The 12,820-nt window shown below is 50.7% G+C and overlaps 1 protein-coding gene across 5 annotated transcripts in view; it reads right to left on the bottom strand.

Annotated features, from left to right (window-relative positions):
- Nucleotides 1-12,820, bottom strand: part of GPLD1 (glycosylphosphatidylinositol specific phospholipase D1) — a 63,103-nt gene that overhangs the window by 12,793 nt on the left and 37,490 nt on the right. For all 5 annotated transcript variants that reach the window (XM_008262504.4, XM_051855000.2, XM_008262505.4 and 2 more), the window contains exons 13-19: nt 8,933-9,053; nt 5,978-6,117; nt 4,063-4,249; nt 1,792-1,902; nt 1,271-1,345; nt 713-869; nt 82-223 (exon numbers count right to left, since the gene is read on the bottom strand). In XM_008262504.4, the coding sequence (XP_008260726.2) occupies nt 82-223; nt 713-869; nt 1,271-1,345; nt 1,792-1,902; nt 4,063-4,249; nt 5,978-6,117; nt 8,933-9,053 (933 nt within the window). The remainder of the gene's footprint in view (nt 1-81; nt 224-712; nt 870-1,270; nt 1,346-1,791; nt 1,903-4,062; nt 4,250-5,977; nt 6,118-8,932; nt 9,054-12,820) is intronic.

The raw sequence follows: 12,820 nt of genomic DNA on the forward strand, positions 1-12,820 counted from the left end.
ACACCCCCCACTCCCTGGGCCCCACCACAGCGAGCCTCTGTGCCCCGTCCTCGCTGGTCCCCACCCGACACCAGCACCCACCGGCTGGCGTTCTTCCAGGTGGGGCTCCCGACCAGCAGCAAGCTTCTGTTGTCCACCCTGGCACCGTGCAGGGAGTACCCAAACCAGCCGAAGTCCTCCTGCCCTGCCACCTTCCAGTCAGCAGCCTCCACATCCAGGTCCCCTAGGAAAGACAGCCAGCCCCTTGGCTCTAAGTGAGAAGGCCAGCCGGCGCCAACAGGGCTCCTCTTTTAGGCAAACACGTAACGAGTTGGTTCCTGCTGGGCTCTTGCATGGCTTCCCAGGACTCCAACATCAGAAGTGAACACATTTCTGGAGCTCGCTTCTGTGGGGTGGAGGATGCTGTTTGCAATGACCCTGCTCTGGGGCACACCTAAGGTCCCAGGTGCTTCTCTTGTGCATTGAGGGACTCTGAGATGACCTAGCGGTGCCCTCTGCATCGGGCCACTTTTTGCACCCTGTGGTTCTATCCACGTCACTTGTCAGAGTACCTGAGCGAGGAAGCGATGGTTAGGCAAGTTTGGTGAAATGATACAGAACGTGGAAGAGAGACAAAGCCTCACACAAGAGGAGCTGTCACAGACACAGAGCAGAGCTAGTTTCCACCCATCCCTCCACCCCCACCCCACCCCGCCCTGCCCCGAGGCACTACCTTTGTCACTCTGGCTGGGGCCAGAATAGAACGCAGCCACAATCCCCTTCTGCTTCCCTCCAGCAGGTGCAAAAGGAGAGCCAATCACAAGGTCAGGGGCACCATCTCCATTCATGTCTGCAGCCAGGAGTGTCCAACCCAAGTTACAGTAGACGTCCTTTAGAGGAAGCCAGGAAAGCATGCGTCACCCAGCCCCAGAGGCTACTGGGACGCACCTAGCTCTGCGTTAAAGAATTGTTTAAAGTTTATTTATTGAAGAACTACAGAAAGACAAAGCTCCCACCCACTGGTTCACTACTCAGACACCCACAGTGACTGGCTGGGGCAGAAGCAGAAGCCAGGAACTCAATCCAAGTCTCCCACATGAGTGGCAGGAACCCGGTGACTTAAGCCATCACCTGCTGCCTCCCAGGGTCCTTGTTGGCAGGAAGCTGGAGTCAGGAGCTGGAGCTCAAACGCAGGCAGCACTCCCCTGTGGGATGCGGTTTCTCCTACCTACATCCTCAACACCTGCTCAGCAAGGTCTAAGATCTGTGTCTGACCAAGCAGTAAACCTACCTGGCAAGAGATGGTGACGTTAGCGGAGGAAGCCATCCTTCCTTGTCTGGAACCGAAATAGACGTACACTGCACCCTAGACAGGGGAATCATCGGAGAGCATCAGGCTCAGGAGGCGACTCAGAAACCCCAATTAAGGGCAAAGCACAGAGGACCGACCGGGAAATAACCATCCCCTTCCCCTGCAGTTAGCACAGTGAGGGACAGACACCCATCCTACGCATTGCTGCGGGCTGAAGTCAAGTTTTTAAAAATCCCGTCACTTCCGTGTTTGCCTCCCTCTCGTGTCGCTCAGGAGCTGCCACAGCGGACACGCAGTGCCTCTGCAGGAAGCCTCACTCACCCCTGCCCACTGCCAGGCCCGGCTGAGTTCCCATCTCTCCCACGAAGCCTTCCCCACCCAGCCCGTTGTACCTCTGATCTCAAATACACCAGTCTGTCCCCCTCACCTGCCTGGGGACATGCACCATGCTACTGGTCAGTTCCCCTCCCACCCCCCACTCCCACTTCCCGTAGCCTTACTCTGTAGGTGAGCTGCTCAGAGCCCACGGAGGGTGCACCCACAGCCAGGTCAAGCGCCCCGTCCTTGTTAAAGTCTAACACGGCCAAGGCTGAGCCAAACCGACCTGCAGGCTGAAGAGACACAGGTTATCTCGCAGGGCAGGGGTGGGGGGGAGCCCCAGCCTTGGGAATAACACTCCAGACTCCCTGGGCTGGACAGGGCTAGGGGCCTGCCCATCACCCAGGACCACAGCAGCCTGGAGCCCACAACGCCTCGGCTGGGGGTCCTGCCCCAGGGGTGTCCAGGTACTCAGGCTGCCCAGGAAGCACTGAGCCGGTCCTTTTTGAGTTCCAGGTTGGGAGAATATGGTCCTGTGCACACCCACCCCTACGGACCTCACCACACTCATCTTCAAAAGTATCCAAAACAGTCACCGTGGGGCCCCAGCAACATCTACGGGCACTCAGGGTGTGCCAGGGCCATGCTGGCCGCTGCCAGTGACCATCACGGAATACCACGACATAAACTTTCAAATTCAGTCTCCCAGCTGCACTAGGTACCACTTCAGATACTCAGAAGCCTGCCCTTGGGGCTCCCGCTCTGGCCAGCAACCCCATGGGTGCACTGGGAGGCATTGCTCCGGCCACTTCCCATGGACTAGGGCAGCTGCTTGCTGCCCCACTGTCACAGTTTACAGACGGGAAACTTGCTCTGTGCAGGGATGGTTTTCTCCCCGGGTAGGTTTTCCAGCTCTCTCTTCTCACGCTGTCCAGGATCAGTCTACGCCTCCAAGTAATTCGCTAGGTTCTGCAGTTCTACTGGGACATTCCTGACAGACTCACAGGGTGATGCATGCCACGTACCACACACGCCCGGTGCCCACGTCTGGGACCTCTTGGCCAATCTCTCCACCCCATGTGCAGTGGCATCTCCGAGCACTGCCCCTTGCACAAGACAGGAACTTGATAAACAAGACCTGATCGCCCCAGGGACTCCAGGCACACTGTGGCAGGGTAGAGACCCACGGCCAGGCCTGCTCCAAGGACGAGTTCTTTCAAAACTACAGCTGTGCCATCCTCCTGCCACTCAGCCAGACACTCCCAGAGTGCAGGATTCCCAAGCAGACACTCCTTGAGGGAGCTCACACCAGCCCAGGGCTGGAACAAAGGGCGCCTCTCCTGTCCACACCTGAACCCGGACATCTTCCAGGCCACTGGAGGAGGAGGGCCCAGAGCCACCTCCCTCCTTGCCCAAGGTTAGCATCCTCAGGAAGCAGCTGCCTCTCATATTCCCATCTGAGTGATTCCAGAGGATTAGATCCACCCAAAGGTTTGATATGAACAGCTTTGTGGAGACCACGAAGCAAGAGGAATGGGTGCATGGAATTCTCTAGAAAAGGGGACAGCCCCTGAGACTGGGGGACCCCACAATGATGGCCACTGCCCGTTTCCACAGCCTACGCTAGAACACGCACCACTGTACTTGTTTTGAAAAGATGTTATCTCTGCTATAGCATTAACTTCACAGCAAAAACACAAGTGGCTTGCGTGGGACAAGAACCAGAATCGAACCCCAGTCCAGGCTTCCTTCCTGGATGGCTCACACTCACACCGTGCAGTGCCAGACCAGTGTCGCCGCGAGAACCCCATGCTCCAGCCCTTCCTTGCTATTCTTAAGGACCATTGCTTCTGATGTCTGGAAAGCCTTCTGGGACCCTAATATTCCCAATAGGAATCAGTGCTCCGGTCCCACGAGGAATGTGTGTACAGTCACTGTGGATTTCCCTGGTGACGCATAGCCACTTAAAACAAAGGAATGAAATCTGCACAAAGTCTGCAGCTTCATTACTAGTGAAAAAACCGATTTTTCCCCCATGTTGGACAAGTATACCATAATTATCTAAGATATTAATGTAGGGACAACCTGGTGATGGGTACAGAGAACTCTTTGTGCTTCCTTTACAAGTTTTCTGTGAATCCAAGATGTTTACAAAGCAAGAATTAAGAGGTTTTGTATTATCTAGAAATCACAACCCAACTGACCACTCGACGCAGTCCTCAGCAGCACACTTGTTTATGGAAGGCCTCAGACTGAACACGCAGTTAGTGGTGGGACGAAGTCAATGACATGAGGATTTTTCAAATGAACAGTGCACACCCATGTGGGCCACCAGCTGTTAGCTACTGTGACTGTTCCTATTGCTGGCACCCGTTCAGCCTGGAAAATCTGCCAAGACACGTGGGCAGGGGCTTTCTGAGCCCCAGCAGAGAGAATACGAGAGGCTTTCTCACCTGGGAGCCCTCCAGGATCACGTGGGCCTCCTTGTCCAGGTCCAGGTCGATGGGGGGCAGGCCCAGGTCGGTGCCATAGAGGAGGTACACACGCCCAATCTGGATGTGGCCAGTGCGGCTGTAGCCTGGGGCCCCCACCACGAGGTCACCATATCCATCCTGGTTGAGGTCAGCAGAGACCATTGTCCTTGGGGGAGAGGAGAGCACCCATTCCAGCCAGTGAGCACTATGAGCTATACTTCCTGCTTCTTTCCTTTCTAGAATCCAGAGTCTTCACTCCTCTCACTTTACCACCGCTGACTACTCCCCCTGAGCCTGTATTGTTTGTGCAATTCACAGCCTCTCTCTCCGAGGGGGAAGACAAAACAAAAACGGGTGAATCAAGGCCCGTAGGCATTCCTGTGCCACAGAACAAGAGCAGCTGAGAAGTGGTCTCCCAGGGCATGAAGTGCTCCGTGTGACTCCCAGTGCAGCCGAAGCACAACCCAGGCCGTGCGTCAGGACAGACAGGACAACTGCGCCCAGCCAAGGCCTCCAGGAAAGGGCACGGGCTGCTTTCTGATCTGCTCAACCCATTTCAATTTGCTACCCATCAGAGTTCCGCTCGTGTCACATACCCTGTTTATTCTTACCATAGCACAGAGGTGCCTTGTTTTAGACCAAGTCAAGCGTCCAATATGTTTAGCGAGTGTCCCCTAAATGAGGTCCCATGACCTACCCATTACAAATCTGGGTAAACACGGTCCATGATTCACATGCCACTACTGGGGCTGGCAAGGCCCAAAGGCATCTGTTTATTCTAGTTTATGCAGCCGCACAAGGAACAAATTCAGGAGACAGCAAAAGGGAAGTGTAGTTTCTGAAAGCTGGGGTGCCGGGAAGGTGGGGCAGACCCCCCAACAGAGCAGCAGCTGCTCTCTGCACCCCCGAGGCTTGGCGCTGGGTGGCAGAGGCCCTGGGCGGCTGTCCTGGTACAGCTGCCAGCCCAGGAAGGCAGTCAAGAGGAGCTGCCAGTCCCAAGGGAGTGAATGGTGCGGAGGGAACATTTGCCTCCCGCAGCCTGGGCTGGAGCTGAATGCATGAGTGGCTTAAAAAGGAAAGATTCGGTCAGCTGTTTGTTGGGAGGAAATGGGATTCAAGAAGCCTGATTTCAACAAAAATCTCCCGAAAACAGTTACTTGCACATTGTTGGGCTCTAACTTTCTGTTTGTAAGGTTATCCTGGGGTACCATGGCTTTTACCATGTCAAGTTACAATATCCAAACCACTAAAGTAACTATCTGATTAAATTTTTCTAAGGTCATTAGACTGCAAAAAAAAAAAAAAAACACTGTGGCAATAGAGTTCCAAGTATGTCTGAGCTTTACAAATACTCTAAGGCTTTCCTGCCGTCAAAGTGAAATCTTGCATGTGAAGCATATTTGACTAACTTTAAGGAGATCCTTTCACCGTATAATAACTTGTCCACTAATGCTTCTGTTGATGGTGAACTGACTGGGAAATCGGGTGCTGACAGACACTGTTTAAAATATGCTAAATGAGGGGCCAGCACTGTGGCGCAGCCGGTAAAGCTGCCACCTGCAGTGCCAGCATCCCATATGGGCACTGGTTCAAGTCCTGGCTGCTCCACTTCCAATCCAGCTCTCTGCTATGGCCTGGGAAAGCAGTAGAAGATGGCCCAAGTCTTTGGGCCCCTGCACCCACATGGGAGACCTGGAGGAAGCTCCTGGCCTTGGATCAGCTCAGATCTGGCTTTTGCAGCTAACTGGGGGAGTGAACCAGCGGATGGAAGCCTCTCTCTCTGTGTGCCTCTCCTTCTATCTGTAACTCTGACTTTCAAACAAATAAATATGCTGAATGACTGAATGAGAGTAACACACAGACACAGCAACAAGTGAGATACACGCACACATACCAACCCAGCCTCGCATAGGGCGATGACAGGTAGTAAGATGCTGAGGGGCTGGTGATGTGTTTCAGCGGCTCCCCAGAGCTGCCCGTCAACATGGTCCGAATTCTCTCCTCCAAAGCTTGGTACGCGAATGATAAGGAATCCTGAAAAAGGAGATTCATTACAACAAGGAAAACCACAGGCCATTATCCCTGATGAACAGAGATGTAAAAATCCCCAAGCAGAATTCAACAGCACATCAAAAGGCCATTCAGCACCATCAAGAGGGATGCAGCCCAGGGAGTCAAGAATGGCTCAGTAGGGGCCAGCACCGTGGCAGATCTGGTAAAGCTGCTGCCTGTGGCGCCAGCATCCCATATAGGTGCTGGTTCCAGTCCTGGCTGCTCCATTTCTGATCCAGCTCTCTGCTAATGTGTCTGGGAAAAGCAGCAGCAGATGGCCCAAGTGCTTGGGCCCCTGCACCCACATGGGAGACCAGCATGAAACTGCTGGCTTCAGATTTCAGCCTAGCCCAGCTCTGGTTGATATGGCCAATTGGAATGTGAACCAACAGATGGAAGATATCTCTTCTTGTCTCTCCCTGTCTCGCTGTAACTCTTTCAAACACAATAATGGTGCTTCTTACCTGTGGCGCCATCTTAGGCTCTAGCCCCTGCTACCACCTTGTACCGTAAGCTTCAGTCCTAGCCCAGCCTGGCTGGCTAGGAGTCAGGTGACCAAATGGTCCAACCACAAGTGTCAGCTCCAGCCCCACCCCAACAGGATTCGCTGCTTCTACTTCCCTATCCCCTGCAAGACTAACAGGGCGTGCTCTCGCGCCCTCTCCCTCTGGCCTGTCCGGTTTCCCCCACCCAGTGAGAAACCTTTCCCTTAACTCCATGTTGGGGTGTTTTCTGGTGACTTTTCAAAATCTTTTTTAAAACTGCTTTAGAGAGTTAGCTGGGTCTTACTTCAAACCTCTTAGGTTACCGATTTGCAGAACCTAATCAAGCAAAACTATTTGTACAGACTGAACTTTTAGAAAAGACAATGCTGTTCGTTCAATTTATGACAATCATTGTACTTGTGTATATAAACCTTTTATTTTCCAAACAAATGAGCTAGAAAACACTAGGTTGTTAAAAATACCCTCCAGCCAGTGCCGTGGCTCACTAGGCTAATCCTCCGCCTGCAGTGCCAACACCTGGGGTTCTAGTCCCGGTTGGGGCACCGGATTCTGTCCCGGTTGCTCCTCTTCCAGGCCAGCTCTCTGCTGTGGTCCAGGAGTGCAGTGGAGGATGGCCCAAGTACTTGGGCCCTGCACCCGCATGGGAGACCAGGAGAGGCACCTGGCTCCTGGCTTCAGATCAGTGCAGTACGCTGGCCGCAGTGGCCATTGAGGGGTGAACCAATGGAAAAGGAAGACCTTTCTCTCTGTCTCTCACTGTCCATTCTGCCTATAAAAAGAAAAAGAAAAAAAAAACCTCCAAACCACACCAAGCTGCTTCAAGCCCAAGCCTCCAAAAGCCAGGTGGGCATGAGAGATCATCTGCAGGGTGTTGGGAGCTGTACATTGAAGAATGTGGGTGACAACCAGTCCTCCCCCATCTCCCCCTTCCCCCAGGATACTCAATGTCCTTAACATGCTTACTGCAGAGACACACGTGCAGGCTGGAGTGACCCTAAGCAGGCTGGCAGCACTGAATCCACCCAAGTCTCAGGGATGCAGCTCTACGTCTACCCAAGGGTGACCCAAGACCATACAACTTCCCAGGCCTGCCCCAAAGCAGGGCAGATCAGCTCAGAGCCACGAGGTGGCTGGGTGAGCCCAGGCCAGGGGGTAGTGCAGGACCCGAGACCATTGCTCCTCCCCTACTACTCCTACAGGCAGGCTGCAAAGAGATTGTACACCCCAGAGCTTAATTCTAGCTCGCTCATTGACCCAGATACCAAGACAGGCATCGAGAATAGGAGCTCCCTCCTTACAGAACTCAATTTTTCATAAAGGAGACAAATCTAAATACAGTAAGACACCAACAGGTGCTTTGATGGAGGTTTCCAGGTCAAGGACCAGCAACGTAATTTGGGGATCCCAGTACAAGACATAAATAAAGAGCCCTCTGCTCCGATGGTAAGAATTTTAAGCCAGTGATGACAGAGCATTAAACCAAGTGCGGGGCCCCTGCAGCTGGTCCTGTGTAGACTCTTGTCCACCCTTACAGATGTCACCACTGTGTGGTCTGAACCCTTCTGATTTTAAGAGCCTGACCTAACGCAGTGCCCATTTACCCTTCCCAAGCCGTTCTTAGATCCCCGGTCTTGTGTTCCAAACGAAACTACTCAAACATCCTGAAACTTTCCCAACTCACTACCAGAAATGCATTCCCTCACTGATCAAACGCTAACTACTGCTCTTGGTCAAACTCAAACACCACCTCTTTCACAAAGCCCACTCTGATTGTCTCCAAGGCAAAAATTTCTCTCCTTATCCATTCCACCAGCCCACCATCGTATTTATTATACTCTACCCACACAATGGTTATTTCTGTATTTGTCATCCCCTACTTAAGTGTTCTAAAGGTTGGGGTCCATTTCTCTTTCGCTTTACATCCCCCAGTGCACTGTCTTCACTCCAGATGAGCCCAGGGATGAATTTTGCTTGCAGTGGCATCCCTCCGCCCGGGGCTGTGTACAGCGAACCTTCAATGGTGCTGACACTACTTGAGGTAAGGCCAAAGTAGGGCTGGCTCAGTGCCCAGAGCCACCCAGGGCTCCAACAGACCCGCCAGAGGCAATGAGGTCTGGACTCAAGACTCAGGGCGACTCTGAAATAAGCCACAACAGGAGGCCAGGGTACTTGCTGGCCTGGCACAGGCACAGGCGACTTTCCATGAGCAACTGAATACACAGGGTCACTGCAAAACAGGATGTCACAAGAAACGAGGTGTCCTCCCTCTGCTCCAAGCAGAAAATTCTCACCGGAGTCCAGGAGTCTACGCTAAAGAACACTCCTCGTTCAGTATAGTTGATGTTCCTTCTAATATCTTTAGTTGTGGATTGAGTCAAATTCCTATGGAAATCGTTTTTCACAGCTTTTGAGCTGTTGGAGAAAGAGAGGAAGAAGATGGTTAAGACTGGGCCAATAACTAATCCCTTGAATAATTAAATTCAAAAATAGTGTCAAGCTTGTCACAGGTTAAAGGGCCATTAAAAAAATCCCTTTTTAAAATTTATTTATTTGAGTGAGACACAGAGAGGGAGAGGCAGATTTTCCAACTGCTGGTTTACTCCTAAATGGCCACAATGGCCAGGGCTGGGCCAGGATCCTGGAATTCCCTCCAGATCTCCCAGGGGGATGACAAGGCCCCGAGCACTGGGGCCATCCTCCACTGTTTCTCCAGGAGCAATAGCAGGGAGCTAGGCTGGAAGCAAGAGCAGACAGGACTCAAATCGGTGCTCCAACAGGAGATGCTGGCGCCAGCCCCAAGATCATAAAACTTTCACATCTGAAGGTTAAAGGAGCAGTATCACAAAAAACTATAGAAAAACTGACTCCACAAAATCTTTTAGTAAATATATTTCCAAGGTTTAAAAGATTACCTATCTAATCCACCTAAGCTGTCTAATCTACTCTATCTGATAATCTATCTTCGTCTTCTATAGCCTCAACGTTCCACGGCATGGGGTAGGGAAAAAAAGGCTCAAATTCCTTCCAGATTACTAAAGCATTAGGGACTGCAACATTACACACAACAAGTCCACGGCTAGGGTGGAGGTCAGGGCCACTGGTACAGGCATACTGAATTATCTTTAAAGATATTCTGGTATCATTTATATGGCAGACATTCTCACATTCAGATATTCTAACCAGCCTGCACAGCAGATACCTCGGGCAGCCAGTCAGACCTCACACTGATCCAGAAGTGGGTGATAGAAGGGAACGCAAGGCCCTGTGCAGGAACTAGCGGGGGCAGGCTATTGGCATGTTCTGTTCAGTTTAAAAACAGAACGAGGGGCTGGCGTTGTGGCGTGGCTGGTAAAGCCACCAGCTTCAATGCTGGCATTCCCATATGGGTGCCGGTTCCAGTCCTGGCTGCTCCAGTGCTGATCTGGCTCCTTGCTAATATACCTGGGAAAGCAGCAGAAGATGGCTCAAGTGCTTAGGCCCTTGCACCCATGTGGGACACCTGAAGAAGCTCCTGGCTTCAGTTTGGCCCAGCCCTGGCTGTGGCAGTGGCTTGCAAAGTGAACCAGCAGATGGAAGATCTCTGTCTCTCCCTCTCTAACTCTGCATTTCAAATAAGACAAATCTTTAAAAAAAAAACCAGAACAAGAACAGCGCTTACCCATTTCAAATCAATTAATAAGGGCTGACTGAACCCTATTTGCACAATTTCTGTCGATGGTGAAGATGGGAAGCTCTAAGATCAGTATCCCTAGGGCCTCTCCTGGCACTACCTTCTTTTGAGAACCTAACCTTGGCTCACCCTTAAATATTCCAGCTGAACCATCACCAGTCCAGGGAGACTTTGTTGTGCCTGGATTAGGGTCCTGGTTCTTTTCCTCCCCAATCTTCAGCAGTATCCACCATCAGTTGTGCAGGGCCCAGCACGAGCTGGGCACCTGCCCTAAGAGAGAGCAGGGCTCTCTTTGTCTTTGCTGGTCACAGGGCTTGAACCACATCCTGGCACCTAACGACTCACATGGTACCTTATTATTTGTATATTTCACTAAAAAATATTTATGGACAATACTAACAGTACGGTTAAGTGAATGAATGGTTGGTGGCCAGTTCTGGCTCCAGCTGTTAAGAGTACGGGTCAGGTCTGCCCTCTTCCTGAGAAATTGCAAGATACGGCTTTTCCCCAGTCTTTCTCAGCGTTGTTGTGCATAAACTCGATAAGACTAAGGATACTAATTGGAAAATGGCGAATCAGGGAGCACCATGCTTCGCAGGGCTAGGGAGAAACAGGGAGGAGAAGCGTAGGAGGTATACGCTCCATGGAGATTAGATGAGAAAACCACCCAGGGAGCCCACAGGAAGAGAGGAACCGGCTTGAATCGGTGCGGTGAGTGATGGCCTGTACCCAAAGAGCTCAGAAAACTGGAGACGGGGATAGCCGAGCCAGCCGCAATTTTGGGGGCGGGGGGGGATGGGGGGCGAAGGAGGGGTGGAGATGGTGTGGGCAGAATGGACAGCAGCAATCTATGGGTTTAGAACCTGCAAGAGCATAGCGCAAGTCCAGATGAGAACCCAGGGAGCCAGCAGTTGCTGGTGGTCACCTGAAGTCCAAGTGGAAGGGCAGAAAGGCAGCTGACCGAAACCAACCTCCCTGCAAAGCAAAACCCGGGACCCGGGACCAGGCAGAGAGAGGGTAGATGCCATTTGAAATCAGGACTACACCAGGGAAGCCTGCAGGCACGCACACACAGCCCACTGAGACGGCGCACCTGAACGCAGAGCTGGCAGGCGTTAAGCCAGTGACTACAGTGTGTGATCCAGAGTTAGGAATGGAGGGAACAGCCCACAGCCCCCACTGTCTCTGATCAACCAGGAATGGCTCGGCAACTACCAGGAACAGAGCAGTGCCCACTAAGAGCAGTGTCTGGGGGACCCCAGGTGCCGAGATCTTGGGACCTAGGTGACTACATGAAAAACTGCTGGGCATAGCTGGGAATCATTACCCTGGAAACTGGTCCCACCCTAGAGCCCCCAGGGCACCCCCACCACACACCTCCTGGTATTCACTAAAAGGGCAGATATTACAGGAAGCCACAGAAGCATCACCCCCCCCAAAAATAAAACTCAACAGAAGAAAAATTTAAAAACTCCAAAAATGCAAAAAAAACAAAAAAAAATTCAACAATAGGGAAGTCACCATGAGTTTCCCAGAGGAACACAATAACATTTCAATGTTAGAATGCAAAGATAAAGAGATCAAATGCCAGAAATGGAGTTTAGCAAGTTAATCATACAATTGTTTTAAAAAATCAGAAGCAAATCCAGAAACTAAAGAAAACTATACAAGACATGAATGAAAATGTTTCCCAGGAAATCAAGAATATAAAGAGAAATAAAAATGAAATTTTAGAAATTAAGAATCCAACGGATCAAATAAAAAATGCAGTGGAAAATCTCATCAGCAGAGTTGTTGAGGCAGAGGAAAGAATATCCGAACTAGAAAATGAATCTTGGGAATCTATCTTACAGTCAGACAAAAAAAAAAAAAAAAAAAGAAAATTGAAAATTCAAACATACAGGTCTTAGGAGTACTTGCTTGGAATGGAAAGAGAAAAGGGAATAGAAAGCCTATTTAGTGAAATAATTACAGAAAACCCCCAATTTGATGAAACAGATGTTCAAATAAAGGAAGCACATAGAACTCCTATCAGTCATGACCAGAAAAGATCTTCACCATGACATATTGTAGTCAATCTCTCCACAAAGCAGATTCTAAAGTGGCCACAAGAAAAATGGCACAGAGGATCATCAATTAGACTCACAGCTGACTTCTCATCTTAAAGCCTACAGGCTATAAGGGAATGGTGAGAAATAGTCCATGTCTTAAAAAACCCTGTCAACCCACAAATCTTACATTTATGAGTTGAAGGTGAAATAAAGACCTTCTATAACAAACAGAAATTGAAAGAATGTCAAAACTTGTCCAGCCCTACAGAGAATGCTTAAGGATGTGCTACAAACAGATAAACAGAAACATGGCCACCATTATGACAGAATGAGAAGGCAGAAAATCCACTAGTAGAAGTACAAAAGAAATCAAAAGTAAACAATAGGAATAATTATAAACATAAAATGGCAGGGCCAAGTCGTTACTTATCAATAGTCACCTTGAATGTAAATGGCCT

The sequence above is a fragment of the Oryctolagus cuniculus genome, chromosome 5 (assembly GCF_964237555.1).
Source record: "Oryctolagus cuniculus chromosome 5, mOryCun1.1, whole genome shotgun sequence".
NCBI classification, from domain to species: Eukaryota; Metazoa; Chordata; class Mammalia; order Lagomorpha; family Leporidae; genus Oryctolagus; species Oryctolagus cuniculus.